Raw genomic sequence first — 22241 nt, forward strand, 5'->3', positions numbered from 1 at the left:
GTATGATGGTATGCAAAGTGATGATATATATATATATATATATCATACTATTATATAAAAGCACGATGTAGTAAATTTTTCATTTGACAAATTTGCCCTTTCTTCTTTATTATTTCTTCTTTTTATTCTTTTTTTTATTTTCTTAAATTGCTGGTACATTTTATATTATTATATTTTTATAATACTTAAATATTATTTCTCTCTCTCTCTCTCCACTTTCCTTTTCTTCTAATAATTAAAACTCTCCTACCAATAGGAAATTCCTTAAATTCTATCATATTATTCTTTATCTCTCCCTCTATCTCTCACATTACTCTCCTACCAATAGGAAACTCCCCTTGATTCTATCCTATCTCCCCCTCCTCTCTCCTTCTAAATAGATTTACTCACTCTCTCTAATACGTCTCTCTCCCCCTTACCAATAGAAAACCTACTCTGTTTCCATTCTTTCCATCTCTCTCATATCTCTCCAATAGGAAACCTTTTTTCTATATAGATTCTCTATCTCCAATGCATCTCTCCTTCCGTCACTAATAAGAAACCTACTCCCTTTCCATCCGTCTCCTTCCCTTTGCAATAGAAAATCTCCTTAGATCTCTCCAATGAAACCTCATGTGCATGACCTTTCGTACAAAACAATTACTCCAAAAAAGAATCATTCTAAATTTTCAATCTTTTTTTTTTTTATGGTTATTATTCTTTATTTGAACGTTAACTTGACCACATGTAGGAGAGGAATATCTCCATTCTCCTGATCTCCTAATAGGTAGTAATGTGGTAAAAATTGACTGGATGATCTTTCCTGCAGTTCTTAGTGCTTTAGCCAACCTGCACAGAAGAGATGACAGGGGACTCTCCAATGCCTAAGTCAGATCTTTCCACAGCAGATGCTCAAGAGAGCTTTTTCAGTAAAAGAAGAAGTGAGTCATCCATCCCCATGATGGAGGCTTACCTTAGTATTTATAAGCTGCTAATGGAGGAAGAGTGGGAGATGATTGTGAAGAGTCCTGTTTAGGCGTGGAGTCCTTGAGGGGAGTGGCTCTGTGATTCTGGGAATATTTCGGGTCTTAGGGTATTATAGGGGAATATTCCCCTCTTATATCGAGAAGGCCAACCGGGTGAGGGATAGACGTCTATGGTGATGTGTAGTGGATAGAGTCCTGTCTTTCTGAATAGGGATTATGTTCCTTGAATATAGGGGTGGATGAAAGCACATTTTTGAAAACCTTGTTGTTGATGTCGGGCCGAGGTGGCAACACGGCCCGAAGGGCCGAGGTGACAGCATAGCCTGATGGAGGACCAAGGTGACAACACGGCCTGATGGAGGGCCGAGGTGGCATCATGGCCTGATGGAGGGCCAAGGTGGCATCACGGCCTAATGGAGGGCCGAGGTGGCATCACGGCCTGATGGAGGACCGAGGTGGCATCACGGCCTGATGGAGGGCCAAGGTGGCAGCACAACCTGATGGAGGGCCGAGGTGATAGCACGGCCTGATGAAGGGATGAGGTGGCAGCACAGACTGATGGAGGGATGAGGTGGCAGTACGACCTGATGGAGGGACGAGGTGATAGCACGACCTGATGAAGGGACGAGGTGGTAGCACGGCCTGATGGAGGGCCGAGGTGGCAGCATGACCTGATGGAGGGCCGAAGTGACAGCACGACCTGATGGAGGGCCGAGGTGGTAGCACGGCCTGGTGGAGGGCCGAGGTGGAAGCATGGCCTAATGGAGGGCCGAGGTGCAGCATTGGTCAAAACCGATCCTTGCTCGTGCCGTGGTTGGGAAGAAATACCCTAATCACCAGCTCCCCTGTCACACCCCGTTCACACTGAACCGGAGCGGTGATCGAGTTAACACCGGTTAACCCAAACCTGCCAGGATCATCAGATACTGTATTCCACCACAGCATACACACACTAACATAAGTTCATCAGATCAGCGAAGAGACTAAGTTTTACCTGTGAATAAATCCCATATACTTGATACCCGAATTGTGATACAATAATTATATACATTTGGGCCCGAAGGCATGATATATACACAAAAAGAATATGATTCAAATACCAAGTATATACAGGAAATCATCAAAAACCATCAGAGTACACAGCTTGGCTCGGTGAATAGTGCTCCTTCTCGCTCGTCCTTCCAAGTTCATCCTGTAACAAGTAAGTACGATTATGGTTGTGACTCGTCAGTCCTCTGCTTAGCCTTCCGCACTAGCACTAGCCTCAGAGATCCCAACATGATGTCCACGTGTGATCCGGACTCGCCAAACCAGACCCCCTTGACTACCGTGAGGCTTGGGGAAAATCACCTTGAGTGCCCCATTCCCGATCCTTCGTCCTTTAGTGACAACACTTCTAGCAATCAGGGCTCTGACAACAGCTCTAGCTCTGACGGTAGCTCAGGCTCTGAGTCTGTGGAGGTGGTATCACCAGAGACCGTCCAGAGCAGGGCTGGGGCTGGCTCGACTACCTCAGCTCAGCCCCCCAGTGTCGCGGTAGCAGGTACTCTAGGTGTGGGCCCCTCGGGTGCCTAAGTCCCTGAGGCTAGCTAAGCAGAGTCCGAGGGGGAAGGCTCTGCCTCCTCAAGAGAGAGAAGAAGACCGCGGTGAACACCCCAAGCATCCTGAAGCCCAAGGTGCTTAACCTGATCCAGAGCTGATACGGCATCCTAGATTACGTGGTGATGCGCATCCCAGACGATAACGAACGAGTGGATGCCTCTAGGGATGAGGTTGCCCTATACGATGTTGTAATACCCTACTTCTTAAACCCAGTCTGATTACACGGCTGACCCGGTTTAACCATGCAGGACCTGAACCGGAGAGAGTTAGAGCGGGTTCCTTATGGACTATGATGGCAAGGGTGACCTTAAACACCGACTACCCCGACAAGTCCGAGCCAGTGCCTAAAGAGACGGGTGTACCCAAGCCGTGTACATGCACCTATCATAAGGTCATGTATGGATAAAGCAGGTATGTAGCCGTATATTAAGGTGCATACGTATATTACATCGTATGCCATGAGTGAGATTCGTGCTGAAGGCCGAATTTTGTTAAAATCCCAAGTTTTGGCCCTTAGGTGGGCGGACAGGTGGGCGCATCCACCCACCTGAGTGACCCACCCATGTGAATTACTTAGTTATTTAAGAAGTATATATAACATTTATGTTTTTCTTTTCTTTTCTCATTTATGACACTCGTATGTTGGTGAGAAGAGTAAAAAGGAGAGAGAAAAGAAAGGAAAGAAGAAGAGAAGAGAAGGAAGAGGAAGAAGAGATGGATTTCACCGGCGCCGAGGCTTGATCTTCCCATTCCGACTCCAGAATAGTGATCTTCAACACTAGATCTACATTTAGAGGTGAGCAAAGGCTGGGTTCCTTAAACTTTCACCATACCCAACTAAAACCCTTGATTTGGGTAGGGTTTCTCGAGATCTTGTAAATCCCCTTTGAAGGTTTGATAGATGATTTATGTGTTAATTTTGAAGGATTTGAAGAAGAGTTTCCACGGTTGGAGAAGCATTGTGGATTTGAAGTGACTTGGGGGTTTTGAATGTGTTCTTGTGCGAAGAAGGTAGATGGCTTCCCATTCCTTAAATCTAACCTAGATCTAGGATAGAACCATCCTATAAGACCTTGAATGTGTGAAGAATGGGTTTGGAAAAGCTCAATTTGAATCCCCAAAGGTTGGGGGAAGTTGGGAAGAAACAGCAGGTTTCCCGCTAAGACCGGTGGGCCAGACCGACGGGCCACCCTGCCCGCCGGTCTTAGCAGGGCCTCGGGCCCAACCGGTGGGCCATACCGACGAGCCAACCGGTGGGCCGACCTACCCACCGGTCCAGACCGTTGGGTCTGACAGGTGGGTCAGACAGGTGGGCTGTCCGACCCACCCGAGAGGCTCCAAATGTGATTCTTACGTCCGATTAGGCCCAAATCGGATGTGTGACCTTCTTTTAGGATTCTAAACATGATCTTATCATTGGATCGTGTTAATCTTGATTCCAAAGTAGTGAAATACTAACCCCGCTCACTCATGATAGGTTCACCAAATCCCATGCTTCTCGCATCGGATCTCACCCGTACCGAGCGTGAGTCCTTGTACACTACAGGTAAGTGGGGAGAGGATGTTTGGCCTTGTTTCAAGGCATTGTTTGGCATTCATTTAATTTTATCTAGTCTAGTCATGCCATCATGAAAATGCTATGTAGATTAGTCATCCTCACATAGTTATGCATGGGTGTTGTGTTTATTTTCTAAATGCCAAGTGATAATATGCTTCTGTGATGAATGTTGACATCATTGTGCATGATGTATTAATAGACTAAATGCCGTAGTCGGCTTGGAAACGAGTGCATTGGTGGCCCGTGGTATGGGACGCGATGGCACTATACAATCATACTATTGTCATATAGGAGCATACGATTTAGGATTATCACATTTTCGTGCTACAATCCTTCCTAACAGAGGTTAAGGTGTTGGGTTACCATTTGGGGGGAAGCAGTGGTCGCGGTTGTCGGGTCACTGTGGCGGTTAGACATTACGCCCGGCTGGTCATTAGGACAGTCGGTAACTCCGGTGGTATATTCAAGAGGGCCAATCGTACTGCTTTTAAATTGCTGGAGTCAGCACCTTTAATTTATGTCATTTATTTTATGTTGAGAGCCGGTGGTCAGCATGTTTTATTTTTTTGAGTACTCACGGTGGGCCTTCTCCGACAGCCCTATGGGCGTATCGCGGGATGGAGTTCACGGCTCGTTCCCGGAGTATATACGCACTATGGTTGTAGTAGTATTAAACCAAAGACTTAGTAATGTTGCTTAAGTGGATGTGATTTAAAATGTATTGCATAGAATGTAGTGCATATGGTTATGATTTGTTGTGTGGACTGCTGTGTGGTCCATCTTTTCACTTACTGAGCTAGTGAGCTCATCCCACGTGTGCACCTCTTTTAGATGATTTTGCAGGTCATCCATCTAATGACCACAGGGCAAGTCCCACAGTCGAGTTCCCCGAAGAGGACTGGTGGGCCCCTGAGGAGTTGGAGCATGGCACTGATTTCTCGTGCGAGAGTTGTGCTGCGGGACCATAGTTCTGATGCCGAGCTGAGCTCCACTTTTGATGCCGAGCTGAGCTCTACCTTCCGAGCTGGGCTCAACCTTTGCTACCGAGCTGAGCTCTAGTCTTTGATACCGAGCCGAGCTGTATACTCTAATTTTTTATGATTTCTTTTATATACTTGATATGTGAATTGTACTCTTATTGTGTAAATATCATGCCTTTGGGCCCACATGTATTTAACTATTGTATCACAATTCGGGTATCAAGTATTATGGGAATATTCACAGGTAAACCAAGTCTTCCGCTGAACTGATGAGCTCTTTCTTAGTTGTGTGTATGCTGTGGTGGAATACTGTATCAGATGATCCTGGTAGGTTTAGGTTAATCGGTGTTAATCCGGTCACTAGCCTGGTTCTGTATGAACGGGGTGTGACAAATGTGGCCTTTCAGAGCGGCCTTAGGATTCCTGTGCCCGAGCTGGTCAGCTCAATCCTGGAACACTGGTGCCTCGCTCCTAGCCAGCTGACTCCTAACTCATGGTGGACTGTTCTTAGCTTTGAGGTGTTTGTCTCGAAGTTGGGTCGGACAACAACGCTGGATCTGTTCAGGAAGATGTTCTTGGTGAAGAGGCACACCTCAGGGTGGTACTACTTCACCAAGAGGGAGAGGGACTATCCTTACAGCGATCTGAATATGTTCCTCAACATGCCCTCCTCGGTGAAGAAGTGGAAGGAGAGGTACTTCTACGTGAGCAGCTGGGTCAAGTCCACCCTCTCTGTGCTGAACCAAGCACCCAAGCTCTCCTCAGCTAACCTCCAAACATATCAAATGTGTTTGGGTCGGGAGACTATGGATGTTCACATGCTGCAAGATAAAGACTTCCTCCGAGAGTTTGAGCTGAGTGAAGTCCCTAGTGAGGGTTCGATCGAGTCCGGTTATTGTGGTTCAGCTCAGTTTTTTGATGTTTTAGCTTGTTCCCAATATTGATAAAGCTTAGTTCTTTCTCGTCTTGCAGTGGTTAATGTGAAGGTAGACAATAAGGCCCTGGCCGCGGTGGCAGCGGAGGCGAGGAAGAAAGATGTGGCCGAGTAGGTTGCCAAGAAGGCTGGTAACAAGGGCAAGGTTGTGGTGAGCCCCAACCTGTGTGTGAAGGTTGCCCCTCCTGCTAGCATGGGCAACAAGTCCTCGCCCCTTATTATTGGGGGCAAGCAAAGGAAGGAGATGCCCCCTCCAGTACAATATTCAGCTCGGCACGGGGCTCCGGGCTCTGCGGAGGCGAAGGAACTAGCTAGTGCGGTAGAGAAGACGCCAGGGCAAGCTGGCACACCTGACCGAGCTAGGGCAGGGTCCGACTGCCAAAAAAGGAGGCACTCACCAATTGACAGGGGGCGCGGCATGGAAACCCTCCAAAGGTGGCTCGAACGGGGAACAGCCCACAGACCCCTGGGTGGACCTACTGGAGAACGGCACCGTTCTGGACCCCTCTGTAGCTCAGACTTTGTGCCGTTGTAGCCGACCTAAGAAAGATGTTATCCGCATGAGGAAGTTGCCTGACGTTGACTTCGCGGAGCAGGTCTACGCCCAAATGGCGACGTAAGTATTTCCCGCCTCTTACCCTTTGTTACAAATCATTGGATATGAGGTTATGAATAAAAGAATTGATTTGTAAATTGTGATAATGCTTCCATTGATTTCCTTGTTCATTATACAAAACTAGTTGGATAGTTAAATGAATGATTAGATCATAGGGTTCATTTGTGATTTCATTATTGGTTATCTTCAATAATTTGTTATCCATAGGTTTCAAATTATTTATCTTTCCTTTACAATGATAAACTATGATTTAATCATAGATTTAAAGTGTATTTTTTCGTCAAATCTTGTCACTACAAGATATGAATGTAAGACTTCATTATGGTTCAAGCCCAATAATAAACCAATATTAACCCGATATTAAAAAACCAAAACCAAACTGGACTGAAACCGACCGAAGACCGAAGTTCCTTAATGGATTGGTTTTGGTCTCTATCATTCCTAGACCTAAACCGATTCAATCAATCGGTTTGGTTCAATTTTGGTTGGGTTGAATCGGATAGTTATGGCCCTAGCATGCATGCCGTAGTCCACCATGTTGGCCACGATAGCCACCTTGAGAAAAAGGGGGCCTGAAGCCAAAGAGAGCTGGAAAGAGACGCTATATAAAGAAGATACCTTAAGAATAGAAGGTATGGAATCTTGAATCCTCAAAGCTCGTATAACCTTTCCCTCTCTATTACTAACTTGAGCTTTGGAGAACCTTCCCTGGAGATTGGCTCCAGGTTTAATCTTTTATCTGTGACTTACAGGAAAGCGTGAGAAAGCGTGAGAAGGATAACTGGAATCTGCAGTAAGATAATCCATAAGATGATATCCTTTGGATCGGGATCTTGAAATATTAGGGAGATGATGAGAGGGAAAATCTTTTCTCTGCAAGTTTAAATTTTGAATTTAAACTATATCTAAATGATGTCATAATGAGATTTGATCCAACAATGGTATGATTTAGGTAGTTGTTTGGTGAATGGCTCCAATTTGGAAAGCCACATCACTGTAAAAAACGAAAACCCCCAAGCCACTTATTGGCTATAAAAACCACATGTATATTCTTTTTTGTTATATATACAGGATTAGAATATTTCATCGGTTGAGAAATATCATAAAGTAAAGTAAAAGCTCCCACGTCCTTTCATATTGCTATACGTGTCTAACTCTGTTCTTTCACTCGTTGTTAGCCTGTAGAAGATCATTTCTATAGGGTCCAAGGACCAAAGAGTAATCCTACTGCTGGAAGGACTCGGGTACACATCCCGAGGTCACACCAACCATGAGATCACTCTTTGATCCTTGGGCTGAATGGAGAGGAGTCGGATCTTTGTTAGCACTAATACAATTTTCATATTTCTAATTCTTGAGCGTTCCCTTAAAACCTCGATTCATATAGGACACCACAACTGGGAGTTCAAGAATAACATAGAAGCTCATCATGCAATACCTTTATTTGACTCATAACGGCAATTGCAGGAAATGCTACATGATGCTCCATCTTATAACCTTTGGCAATCCACAAGTGTTAGAAACAATTCATAATTGTGGGATATAGTTAGATCAGTACTCTAAAAAATAAATAAATAATATAAAATTGATTGATCTAGCATTCTTACTTGTATTCAAACTATGTTTAGACTGTGGAAGGCTCATTTGCTCTCTCATGCTGGGAGATCTGTTCTTATGAGTTTGGTCCTTAGCTATGTTCCTACATGCTGGATGTCTTTCTTCCATCTACCCCAGTCAGTATGTTATCAGCCTGACTCTGTTGAGTGCCAGATTTTGGAAGGCAAGGCTGATATTCGAAAAAAGTTGGAAGTATTATCTCAACTTGTCCTTAGATGACAATAATATGTTTCATAAAAATGCTCCCTCATCAGTGATGGACTGCTGAAGGTCCTTCCTCTCCTCAAATAATTAATTTGTCTTGAAAGTCTCTAGTCAATCAACCTTTTCCACTGGACTAAAGCTTGGGTGCTGAAGTTTCATGATTTTCGTATCCCTCCTATGCATCAGTTATCCAATAAGAGTTTTTCTGTGAATGATATAACCATTGAATGTTGGTCATGTTTATTGCCTTTCAAACCCCCCCCCCCCATTTTTTTTGATGAGCAGAGAAGGAAAGGTAATAGCCAGGAGGCTCGAACTCAAGACCTCCTATGAACGTGGGATTTACACACCACAATTGCACTAATTACGTAGACAGTAATTGTTAAAGTTGGAATGATAGTGATACACTAGGAAGAGCTCAACCCTATAAACCAGCTTAAAGATATTAAAATTTTCCATCTGGCATTGTTAAGGCCGACCATTTGTCGAACCCCCATTATTTTTACTTCTCATGAGTCATGACAATGAATTGGCTTGTCCTCTATCTGTTTTAGTTGTGTTGACCTCTTGGTTGGTTGTTAAAAATCTTGGAGATGTTTATACTTTCAACAAAGAAGGAGAATATAGAAATTGGTAGGAAGCCATGGTTATACCCTGGAAAGCCTTAGTTGGAGATCTAGCCACTAAAGATAAGCTTGTTAAGTGTTTTTTGCTGTGGATGTTTCTTGTCCTTTTTTTTTTTTTTTTTGCCTGAAAAAGCCTCTATAGGGGCAAATATATTAATGATCATTTGGTGAAAAAATAGATACAATCCTTAGAAGATCTTCAGGGAATGAGGTTCTCCGACACCCCAGGTGAGAGTAGTCTAAGGCCCGTCTAGAAATAGCATGGGCAGGCACATTATATGATCTATTAACATGAACAAAACTACAAAACTAAAATCTCACCGCAAGAAACCTAATGTCCACCATGATGGTGAAAACCTCTATTGGAGGAGACACAGAAGAATCCACCATAAAGTGGATCAGCAGTTGACAATCAAAGTGCAGTACAACCCTACCCACATCAAGCTCAAGAGCTTTCTTCAAACCAACCTTAGGGTCGCCGCCTCCCCCACTATTGCCTTGCTTGGAAAAAAATGATCCGTGGCCACAAACACAAGCTTCCCCACTTCATCAAGAGTAAAGCATCTCAGGCCCATGGCACGAGGCCTCAAAAATGGATTTTGGAATATATATGTTCCTTCTCTTGCTAGGTTTATAAACATATTTGGGCTACTGGACCACTAGGATTATACACAAAATACCTCAAATCTTCTTCTTTGGTTGATTTTTTTTTTTAGTAATTAATTTGTTCTTCCACTCTATCTTGTTTGGATGTCTGATTTATCTATCTTGGCTGTAACGATGCATTTCATTTGGATCTTTAAAAATAAATTTACATTCCAAAAATAATTTTTTCCCTTCTTATGTTATTCACATTATGAGTTGTGGATCTTGCTTTATTAACTACTCCCTGACCTTTTGCTGAAAATGCTACTTTGATGACCACCACTGAATACCCAACAATATTACCAGGAAAAAAAAAAAAGAGAATACCCAACTACACCATTTGGGGATCATCTGATTATTATTTGTGATGGCCGCATGGATCCAGTTTCCCAATGTAGTGGCTGGGCTTCTAACATTTCATTTAAATAAAATTTTATCTAAGTTATGGTTTTTCTAGAAATGTGTTGGCATCAAAGGCTAGAAATGTCATATTAAGTCTACACCAAACAATGTCAAAAAGATTTAGGCATATAAAGAACATAACGGATCAGGTTCATATACGAGAATGTTCTCTCGTATGTCCCTGGTCGTAAATGTAAAATCTATTAAATAAAAAGAGATAAAATGAATTTCATATTCACGGATTAGGGACATACGACAACATTCTCGTACGTGAACATGATCCACTCTCTATAGAGAAATAGGTGAATAATAATAATGAAACTCAAAAGGGATGACCTTTAGAATTATTTGATATTATCTTTAACATTTCTGTTACTATGTCTTTTTTTTTTTTTGTCAGCTTTCTGTTACTATGTCTAAGTTGGGTATTTTCATAACTTTGTAAGGAGGGTAGCTAACATGGTAGGTCAGGTAAGTTGTCTCAGGTTGTTGAAGACAATGTAGATATGTTTTTGTTTCGTTAATTTTTTTTATTTTTTTTTTCATTTTTAGAAAAAAAAAATGTCAGAGATCCATTTATTTACGTAACAGCACTATTGGGTTAGGAACCAAATGACAAAAGGTCACAACACGATTCATCCAAAGGAAATAAAATGTGATAGCAAGGACTGAAACAAATCTAAATTTATTAAAGAAAATGACTATACATAAGAGATTCAACCAATTCACACAGAGCTGGTGAGAGAAAATATTAGGACCTTTAACCTAAAAGTCCAACTTACAAGATCCTTTAAAACAATCATATAATAAAATATAGGTGTCACTCAGTTCAACATCATTTTTTTCACAAAAAACACAATCATCATCATGTAAGAAAGATGCCGACTTACTCTTTAACACATAATGCACCTACAAGTAAGGTTAGAAAAATCTCCAAAATCTAGGATATTTCATTGTTATTGTTTTTTTTTTTTTTTTTTTTTTTTTTTTTTTTTTAATCCAAACAAAATGGCATACAAAAATATAAAAGTACATAATTTCAGTCATCTCGGTCACATTTCAGTTTTATTTCAAAATTTTGCTCATTTCATCCCAAAAAATTCACTCTTTCTTCGAAATTTCGGCCATCTCGATCATTTTGTTTGCCCATTTCACTAATTTTTGCCTCTTCAGATATTAACCCTTCAAAATGACCAGCGAAACACATGGAAGAGCACACCATTTTGGTAAAATTTTGGTATTTTGGAGGTTTTGAAACTACCAAAACACCGAAACGAAACGAGTTCTTAAATATTGCCAACAAACCCTTTCCACAAAAAACATGCGAAACTTAGGGTAAATTCTCAAATGCCCCACAAAATTCCATACTTTCCTAATAGATTGCCTACTCTATTATTTTTATTTTTATTTTTTTCTATATTAAGTTTGAAACATGAATTGAGAGAACAAACAAGAATTGAATATCCTAAAGAGATCAAACATATTAAGATTCCCATGACTGTTATTTGAGATATGGTTTGAGGAATCAGAATTAGATCTCGATTCAAATCAAAATCAACCAACCCCAATCTAATTCTACTTGATTTCTGAAACCTTCTTTTGATTGACCTCAGTTTCATCTTTAATCTTCATTTGTTGCCATTATTTCCTTCTTTTTGTCAACAAATTACTTGAAAATCAATGAAACTTACCTTTGATAGTAAGATCATCTAATTTATTGAATTAAACAAAAAAAAGTTTTTACAATTTTTAGAAAATACTTGTTTCTTCTCCCAATCCCATTTCTAGGGTTCAACCAATTCTGAATCAATGAGAACCAATATCATCTAGGGTTCAACCAATTCCAAATCAATGGGAACCAATCTCATCCCCTAAACTATGATTTGAGGGTCATCCTTAGATTGTCATGGAACCTTCTCTTTTTTCTTTTATTTTTTTTGATAGAGAACACCTCTCTTTAAAGTCATAAAAGTCTTTAGCTTAGGGGTCTAATCCCAATTTAGAATCGGATGCTTCTGATAATAATAGTAGTAGACTATTAGTACCCATTGAAAGACGAAAGGTTCCTTTCATTACCTTGTGGGGTAGGCCTAATATCTGTGTTGTGGCTTTCCCTCACTTCCAAGTCACCTCAACTCCCGTCTCTTTTGCATTGAGAGGGACTCCATTTGAGAAAGAAAGGTATGAGGTATCCACTGTAACTAACTGCCTAATGATTGTTATAAAAAAATCTGGTCCAAAGGACTGGGTTCATCCCCAACTCCTTTTTTCGGACCAACCAGATCTTGATTTACAAATGGTATTTTATTTATAATTAGTTACAACGGGGATAAGAAAAAAATTATTCAAATGAATTTAAAATGGTTCAAAATTTAAATTGAATAGTCAATTTTTTTTTTTTTTTCCTCTTTTGAACAAAAACAATCTTAATAAAAATATAAGGCTCCGTTTGGTATCATTTTTGTTCTAAAAACGTCATTTCGTGTAAAAAACGAAAATTTCAGTTTCTGTGCCAAAATACAGTTTTTAAACGAAAAAATGGTGTTTCAAAATTTCAGATTTTTATCGGGAACTTTTTTTTTTTTTTTTTTTGTAAAATGGAACGAAACTGGGAAGACAGAACTCCATTTTGGAGTTCCGTCCAACCTCGTTTTTTCAGTTTTTTTTTTTCACTTTTTGTTCCAAAAAAACATAAACGGACCATAAGTACACCAAACAGAAGATTCCGTTTTTTTGTTCCAATAGAACAAAAAAACTCCAGAAACATTTTTTTAAAACGATACCAAACGGAGCCTAAGTAAATGTATAGTTGAGTCTATAATTACACCACATTTCCACCCTCGTCTTCTTTGCTATCCTATCAACCACTTATAATTCTATTTTTCTTTATATAGGCTGCAAATTGAAGACAATTACAAGATGATAGATACTTTACAAGATAGCAAATAAACCCCATAGCCATTCTACGTGACCTCCTTCCTTAAACTAAGAAACAAAATATTCACAATCAGTCTAAACTTCAACTTCGACCCAGCCATGCTCAATGACTTGTAATGCTTGGAATATACCCCTAGCCTCTAACTTATATGCAAAACGTTCGACATCATAATTGGTAAAGGCTACAATAAAGGTAGCATCATGAAATAATATCGAAGTCCAATCCACATCCCCAGATGCGAGCCCTACCTCCTATCACAAATGATACAAGTGAAAAAATGGAACGGGTAATACAAATTTTAAAAAAAAAAAAATTTATATATATATATATAAATTTAAAAAATTATGAAAAAATGCCTTTTTTCATTTTTTTTTTTTTAAGTAAACTTGTTTTCGGTTTTTTTTTTTTTTTTTACCCATTGGAAGACAGCAAAAAGGGTGTTTAAAATGCATTTTAACTGATTATGATTGTGACTGATTTTGCATTGGATTCCGCTCCTCTCCTCTTGTCTCCTTAATGTACATCATTTAGGTCAGCTCATAGCTATCTGGGTGAGCGACACAAGGTGAGGTGATGATTTAATGGTTTGAGAAAGACGCGAAAAAATGAGGCACTGACAAAGGTTTGGAGAATGAGGCACAAAGAATAGTTAGATCATCACTTTACCACATATCATTTGTCCAAATAGTTATGGACAAGACCTGGGCGATAAGCACTAAAATGAGGAGTCGGATCCTTTTGCACTTGACCAAAGAACCAACCCACCTGGGCCGGTAACCCTATTGCTTGACCCATTTGTCTAATTTTATTGATCTAACCAATAATGTTTTTACAACAAATACTCAATATATTAAAGCATTCAATCCATTGAGGTAACCCACCGAATGATAGATATATTTGTATGCCCCCACTCATATAAGTGTATTTTTAAGACTATATTTATTCATACAAATAATAATTAATCAAATTAAACCAGGAGGTGGTTCAATTTAATATTGGCTTAAGGTCAAATGTCATGTGGGACGTAGCTCTCTTATTGTTCTTCGTCCTTTTTCACATTCTTGTTACTATATTTAATTATCTTTAACTAATCCTCCTTGATTTCTATAATATTAAAAATTGTTGTAAAGTAAAGCTTGATTAAGAAAGTTTGGTCAGAGGGGTCTACATGATGGAATAATACCAAAATCAAAGACTACGTTGCTCCCTCTTTCCTAATAATATTTTCTTGGTCTTACTCTTGCGTATGCTATTCATCTTATTCCCCACACTTTAATTAAAGCATCTCTCATTTTATGTCACTTGTACTCAAACTTCAAGTGGAAATTCATTAATTATAATTATATTAATATGGAGTCTTTTAGGCTTAACTAAACATTAATTTGACCACTAATTAGTTGCCTAATGTGACCTCACTATCTTTGTTAATTTGGAATTAGATTTTGATCTTAAAATTGTTAAAATATTCTAAGAGAAAAATCTTCTTGCCACCGTACTTTGGGGACATGGAAAATGATAGAAGTCAACATTCTAGGGGTATTTCAGACACTTTCTACCGTACAAGGAGTTCTATTGCAGTTTGTGATCTGAAGCACATTGCCCCTTATTTGGTGCACCGACTTGAGAACTTTTCTCCCTATGCTAATATCATTATATTCAATTACTACACGTCGGTGGTGGAAACATTTCTAATATGTCGACTCTAAATGCCAATAACTGTCACATATATGCTAGATGAGCCTCAAATTTTGTGTATAGATATCCCCTAGGTCTCAGCTCACATGTGGAGTTGCAATTTTATAGGAGCACATTGTAAATAAAACTTTGAAAATCTAAGACCATGAGAAAAGTGTATTATAGCTAATGATCACAATATTGTAAATGTGAACAGATATACATGTGAATGCATGCCAAATTGCCAATACATGTAGGAGAGTATTTGATTATAGGACCAAGTTTACCTTAAACCGTGGTCAAAGTGGTTTCAGATACGTGCGGGGAATATTGGGAGAGGGTATTTTAGGGATCATACTAAAGCCCTATAGGGTTTGTTAGCCCTAGGATGGAGTGGTGAACATTACAGCAATGAAGAGGAAAATGTTTTCCTTGAACATTATAATAGGTTTCGAAATTTAACATGAGATAATCCATATGACAATCTCTCAATCCAATGGTCAAAATAGTCACACCATATATCTCCTGGGTGACATTTTAAGGCATATATAAACCATTTTTCTGTATTTTTTAATTGAGAAATAACATTATTATACAAAATTTGTATAATTTTGATCACTAAAGTCTATATTAAAATAAAACAATAAATATATTTTGATTTTTTCACTTAATTGAATATAGGTCTATAATCTATAATTAAAATCTGATTTCTTACATTTTTTTTTTTTTGAAGTAAAATAAAATTTTTAATCAAATAAAACATTCTTACAACTTGATGAAGGGTCATAATGAGATTACCTACCAAAGTGTGCCTAGCAGCAGCCTAGCTAGTGGTAACAAATATCAAATGTTCATCTTTACAAAGATTAGAGACTTGAGCCTCATATATAAAATCATATAGTTTTAAGGGAATATCAAAAAGCTCAAGCAGCCAGCACTATCTATTGGAGTCCTTCCATGGTGTAGTTCAAACCTTGCATAATAACCATGCCTTTTGATGTCAACATATTCCCTAAAACCCCACAAGTTAGAAAGACAAAGGAAAATTTAGAACTAGATAACAAAACCACAACCCATCCACAAGGCAACTAAGTCCACAAAACCATCACAATGAGAATATGTCAAATTTCATCCTTTATTTGGTAAGGTGTCAATATGTCATCACATGGTAAGGTTTTGAGCTTACCAATTTAATAAGTAATTAAGTAGGCTAATACAATTAATTGAGCTAACCATATATGACCATCACATTATTCTCACCCTGAAATTAAATAACCAAATCTTTCACCCTCCATTATCATGGAATTATAAAAAGAGGTGACTTTGATGAATCATAAAGAGAAAGCAGTACCTAGTATTTATTTAAATTCCAAGAAGGGCAAATTAAAAAAGCTAGTATACCACATCACATGTTTGGATTGAACGAGGTTATTTTGGTCATTTGGTACACCTTTAGTTGTTTCCTCAACCGACCAATTGAAATCCCTTGACATAAATTTCAGTATTTAATTGTCCCATTCTTTAAGTCATTATCAAGTGGACCCCGGTCCACACTTAATCAGTTCTCTAGAAAATTAAGATTCCAAAGCCATGGTTCTGAAACAAGGTCTACATTTTCTTTTCGTAGTCCTTAAAACTAATAATAAATGTCTCTCCTACCGCTCCACGTGATCACCCAAACACGTTAAAATATGATTAAGATATTCAGATTTTTTTAAAGGAAAGAAATTTACTGGGAAAAAGATGATTTGCAGGAACGAGAATTAAGCGATTTTCCATTAACGGCGGGCGACTCAAAAGCAGAGTGGAAGGAAGCCGAAACTTACGAAGGAGTTCATCTTTATCCCCTCACTTTGCTTCGTTCTGATGCCTCCGAAGCTTTATCTCCCTTTCTTTGCTTCTCTGTGATGCATCCGCAGCTCCTTTAGAGATCGGGGATTCGTTATAGGTACTCTTCTCTCTATCTCTGTATCTATGATTTGATGGCATTTGCAATTGATTTCATTATGGATGATTATGAGATTTATTGGTGATTCTGGAGGGAAATTCTGATCTTTCTTACTCTAAATTCAGTACAATAGCAGAAAACTAGATCGTTATTGACGTGTTTCTGGTCGATTCTTCTTGAAAGCAGGTTTTACAGGAAGTGAGAAGCGAATAAGCTTTTTCTTTCCTTAGAGTATTAGTTAGTTGATTTGGATAAAAGTAGCTTGATTGCACAGTAGTATATTAATAATTATTTTTTTCTTTACAGATTTCCTCCCCAATCCAATCCCAAAAGGAAAAAAATTCAGTCATTGTCAATCAGTTATTCAGTTCATTAATTAGTGTTTTTGTTTTATTAGATCTTTCTTTTCTTGTTGATCTAATCTTCAGTGAATAATTGGAGCTTCATTTGGTTCTTGAAATTCTTCCATTCAATTCTTTGTTCCTTGAAGGGGGATCGACTGATAGTCTTTGGGTTATCTGTTCGGAAATTTTAATTTCATAGAGTACGAGGAACGCAAAAGTTTTCTTTTTTAAATTTCAACACAGAACTGTTTTGGGTAGTGCTTTTTGTTTCGACTTCCTTTCTTGCTAACTTTCCAATTGCATTCTATTGTTTCTGAACTATGTTTCGTTGGTTTGGATTTTGAATTGAAGGGGAGGTTATCTCTGCAGCGTACTCTTGGTTTTTGGCATGCCGACGAATTTGATGGAGGAAAAGCAATTGGACTTCAATGCGCCCCTTTTATCTGTGAGGCGTTACTCATCTTTCTCATCTTTCTCATCTACTTCGGCTTCTTCAGAGGGAAATGACTGTGAGAGGATTGAGAATTCTCGGCCCAAGATGCCTTCTCTTCCATTTTACAAACCAGATATAAATTCTGGCCCTATTAAAAATTCTGGTTCTGTTCCTTTTCTGTGGGAGCAGACTCCAGGAAGACCCAAGGATGGTGAAGGGGCCCGAGCACAACCTACCAAACGGCCTCCACTTGCCCCAAAGCTTCCACCTGGGAGGGTTTTGGATGTTAGACAACAGTCAGTGAACAGTGAATCTGAAGATAAAAATACTTGTAGTCCCAAAAATGGTGTTAGTTCCAAAACCAGTAATGCTCTTCTTAGCAGTCATAGAGCTTCATCTTTGAGTAACAATGTAACTAAACTGGACTGCTCCAAAAAGATTGTGAAGAATGGAAAGGATGCTGAGACAGATGAGGATGAAGATGAGGATGAGGATGAGACCTTTGCAGATGCACTTGATACACTATCCCGTACTGAGTCATTCTTCTTAAACTGTAGTATGAGTGGTGTTAGTGGACTTGATGGCCCAGACATCAAGCCATCTGGAACCTTCTCAACAGATCCACAAACTCGGGATTTCATGATGGGTCGCTTCTTGCCTGCAGCCAAGGCAGTGGCTGCAGAGACACCCCAGTATGCTTCAAGAAAACAACCTCTGGCACGAGAACATCCAAGACAGGTGACAACAGTGGTTAATGGAGAAAGACAGCATCCAATAAATCAATATAGACCTAACCTCTTACCACAATATGCCCATGATATAGTGGAAGAAGAAAGTGAAAATGAAGAAGATGATGATGAGTATGATGACACGGGGAATTTATCAGCAAAAGCGTGTGGACTACTTCCTCGGTTTTGCTTAAAGAGTTCTATGTTCCTCTTAAATCCAGTCCCAGGGATGAAAATCAAAGCCCGGGCACCAATGTCTTCTGTGGGTAATGTTAGGACACAGGTCAAGACTGCATATGCTGGAATTTGCAGAAATAAAGATGAGGTAATCCTAGAACTCTCTCTTCCCACCCCCTCCCCCCAATCTATAGTTTGTGTTTGTCCTACTTTAAACATTGGTCTTTGATTGTTTTTATCCTTTTTACAGAACACATGGGATGCTTTCTATAAGCATAAATTTGTGAGAGAACTTAAACCACCTGGGCTACTTGATGATGGGAATAAGATGACAAGTGAATCCAACCGACTAAATGACTGGAGTGACTCTCAAACACCAGAAGGATCATCTCCGTACAGGCTTTCTTCGAGTGTTGGCATATCACCTTATCGGAATGAAGCATCTCAGTCTCCATTCCATGAAGGATCAGGGTTTCTTGGAATTCCTAAAGAAGTTAAAAATTACAAAGCTTCTGGTTTTGATCCATCTAAGACAGGTAATAACAGCTTCCAGGAAACATTATCTCATCATAGCAGTAAACAAGGTTCAGGTCCGTTGAGCCCTATGGTAGAGAAAACTCTGTATGTAGACTCTGTGCAAATGGTTGAAACTCCAAAGTCAAACTCGAGTTCTTCAGATATGAGAGGTTCTATTGATATCACAGACAAGGATTCAGAGGTTCTGGCAGAAAGTAAGGGGGCGGATGAAACTCTTACTGTTGAATCCTATCTTAGAAATGTCAAAGACCTGAAGATTTCAAAAGAAAGAGGAATCTTCCAACCTAAGATTCAGGAGGTTGATACTGATTTTCCCTCTTCCTCAGACAAATCAACTCCTCGATGGAATGTGGACAGAGTAGAGAGCTTCAGACAGGACGGAGGTCTTGGTCAGGAATCTAGATCTGTAATTTTGTCAGAAATTCCTGCTGATGGGAAACTGGATTTTGATGACCCGCAAGCTCTAGTGCCAGTTGATCAAGGGAATTCTTATGCCATCTCTTTACAATCTCCCCTTCCCCCACCTTTGCCAAAATCTCCTTCTGAGTCTTGGCTTGGTCGGACCTTATCCGTTTCTTCGAGGAATCCATCTTTACGGTCATACCAAGGTACCCAATCCCACCTCAAGAAGCAGGTCTCCAAGATAGCATCTGATAGTCCCAAGTGGGAGACAATTGTCAAAACTTCTAATGTTCACCTTGAACATTCACGTTTCTCACAGGTAAAATTACCATTTATATTTATGATTATTACTCGTGACTAACTTAAGTGGCACTAAAATTATTCTTCTTTTGTCAGGAACTAATAAGGCCTGTATCCCGGAAATCAGAAACTTAGAAGTATCCTACTTGATGTCCTTCGGATTATTCATTTGCTTTTATATTCCAAATTGAGGTTTTGTGAGTTCAAGGTGATTCTTCCCCCCTCCTCCCATCCCCCCGATTTCTATTGTTTCTTTGAGATTGCTCTTTTCCTAATCTTATTCACTTTGTGACAGGTACTCAAATGTTCGTAATTCCTTTTTATGGTCAGAAATACAGATGTAAGTTTGGTTATTCCCTTCTTGTATGTGCAGATGGTCTATAGTGGCACTCAACCAGCTTTATTTTTTTTTTTTTTCTGTAAATGTTGTCAATTAGTCAAACTTCAAGTTTGTTCTGGTTTTGGCTCTCATTTTGTGATTGAGTTGTAAAATGAATCAACCGCACTTATGTAACGGAATAGTAGGCTTCCATCTTGGCAATGTACATAATGGTGCTATGCATCCTTCAGTCTTTGGATAGTTTTGTTTGCTTTCTTTCATTCTTTCTTTCCTTCCCTTCCCTCCCCTCCTTCAGCCGAATTTCCTCTTTTCCTCAGGAAATATTATCTTTCTCCACTTCTTTCAGTCCTGTGTCAGAGATAGTATGGAAAGTGCAGCTGGTTCTTTTGTTCCTTTGGGTTACTACCCATCTTTTGGAGTTCGTCTGTTCGAGTGTGATAACAATACTATAGCATAAAATCCAATAAATCCAAGTGTAATGCTTGTTGTATCGATCTTTTCTGGAAAGGAATGTGGGAGTAGACATTTTTAAAGTAGACTGGTTCTTTTGATATTCCATGTACCATTGTTTTTTTTACCTTAACAAGTTTGTCTTGGGAAGTGTCCTGCCTGTTCAAGGTCGGCTAGTTCAGTTTTCCAAGAGTTATAATTTCAAGTTTCAGATTGAGGTTTTGTTATTTTTCTAGTAGTGATGAAATCCCCATTGAAAAGTTTCAGGTTCACAAACCTCAGAAAATTATAGAAATGGTGACAAAACAATCAAGCATTAAAAAAAATTGTTTATTTTTTCTTAGAAGTCTTAGGCTGCTCCCATTATGATGATGATGATGATACTAATAATATTAATGATAGTGATGCTGATGCGGATGATAATAATAATGATAATATATTATTGTTAGTATTAATTAATTATTAGTAATAAATAATAATAGAGGATGATGTTCCACATTGGATTGAAGTGGGATGGATGAAGTAGAGAGGTGCGTCCGGGGTGTTGACCGACATATTCCTTTAAAGCTTAAAGGAAAGTTCTATAGGACAGTCTTGAGACCAGCTATGATGTATGAGGCAGAATGTTGGGTGGTTAAGAAGTGCCATATCAATAAACTCTGTGTAGCAAAGATGAGAATGTTGAGATAGATGTGCTGTAAAACTAGGAAGGATAATGGAAGGAATGGCCATATTAGAGCTGATTTGGGAGCTGCCTCGTTTTATGGTAAGCTCCAAGAAAGCCATATGAGGTATGACTATGTTCAATGGAGGCTTGGGGATGCGCCAGTAAGGAGTGACGTGATTCAGATTGAAGGAGATAAAAGAGTTAGGGGCAGACCTAAAATGACCATAGAAGAAGTAGTGAGGAAAGAAATTTCTTGTCTAGGTTTTGTCCCTAGTATGTCCTCAAATAGTTTGTGCTCTTTCCCTTTTACTTCTACTTTTTTTTCTCCATCTTTGATCGGATTGTGTTCTTTCCCTTTTACTTCTACTTTTTTTTTTTCCATCTTTGATCGGATCCATGTAGCCAACCCCATTTAGTTGGGATAAGGTTGAGATGTTGCTGTTGTTGTTGAATAACAATCATAATAGTAAGAACAAGGGAGGGAGATCGACATGCTAGCGCTGTGTAATGGAAGTCACGCTAGCATTTTTTTTGATCGTCGGATCCCCCTCTTTGCATCTGAACCGTTCAACCTGTCATTTGGTGTAATCCCATTCCCTCCACCGCTACTGCACCTCTCTCTCTCTCTCTCTCTCTCTCTGAACTGTCTGCTGTTGCAATCCCGTCCACCTTTTCCGCTGCTCTATTGTGCATCCCCCCCCCCTAACTTACATTTTGCTCGTCCCATTCCAGAAAGGGTGCTGACATCCACTCTCGCTTCTGCATACCCCCTTGCCGCCCTCTCACTCATTCTCTCTCCCCTCTCCACCTGCCCTTTCCAGAACTGGATTTTATCCAGAAGAAGTGGTCACTCCACAGGGAGAATCAAGAGGTCTAAATGTGCTGACCAGACACATCGGTGTGGGTATGCTGTGCCATGTTCCTAACATTTGTTGAGCACTAATCTAGAGAAGCAACCAATGAATCTACTTTCAGACTAACCTGGGACTCCGGCAGCAAAAATAAAGAACGAAGCACAGTGATGGGGCCTATTGTGCTTGCTATGACATTTGTAGCTTCGGTAGATAGGTAAAAACCAGAATCAAGAGACACCACCAACTCTAGCAAACCATCAATGAAATCTGGGATCACACGGTGGAACTTATTACTAAAAA

At 39.5% G+C, this 22241-nt stretch overlaps 2 protein-coding genes across 7 annotated transcripts in view; both read left to right on the forward strand.

Moving 5' to 3' along the window:
* The window catches only part of LOC122057776 (chloride channel protein CLC-d), a 111124-nt gene that overhangs the window by 68954 nt on the left and 19929 nt on the right, over positions 1 to 22241 (forward strand). The window lies entirely within an intron of this gene.
* On the forward strand, positions 16455 to 20462 carry LOC122057777. The gene is made up of 5 exons (XM_042620036.1): positions 16455 to 16709; positions 17405 to 18539; positions 18642 to 19649; positions 19727 to 19838; positions 19926 to 20462. The coding sequence occupies exons 2-4, from the start codon at positions 17442 to 17444 to the stop codon at positions 19763 to 19765; spliced, it is 2145 nt and encodes a 714-aa protein (XP_042475970.1). The 5' UTR covers positions 16455 to 16709; positions 17405 to 17441; the 3' UTR covers positions 19766 to 19838; positions 19926 to 20462.

Source organism: Macadamia integrifolia, chromosome 12 (genome assembly GCF_013358625.1).
Source record: "Macadamia integrifolia cultivar HAES 741 chromosome 12, SCU_Mint_v3, whole genome shotgun sequence".
Taxonomy (NCBI): Eukaryota; Viridiplantae; Streptophyta; class Magnoliopsida; order Proteales; family Proteaceae; genus Macadamia; species Macadamia integrifolia.

What these genes read in the sequence shown, in the direction of transcription:
- LOC122057777 (XM_042620036.1), top strand. Translation starts at nt 17,442, where the DNA reads ATGCCGACGAATTTGATGGAGGAAAAGCAATTGGACTTCAATGCGCCC. An exon ending in TTTGCAGAAATAAAGATGAG is followed by an intron (nt 18,540 to 18,641) that starts GTAATCCTAGAA and finishes TCCTTTTTACAG; the next exon opens with AACACATGGGATGCTTTCTA. An exon ending in AACATTCACGTTTCTCACAG is followed by an intron (nt 19,650 to 19,726) that starts GTAAAATTACCA and finishes TTCTTTTGTCAG; the next exon opens with GAACTAATAAGGCCTGTATC.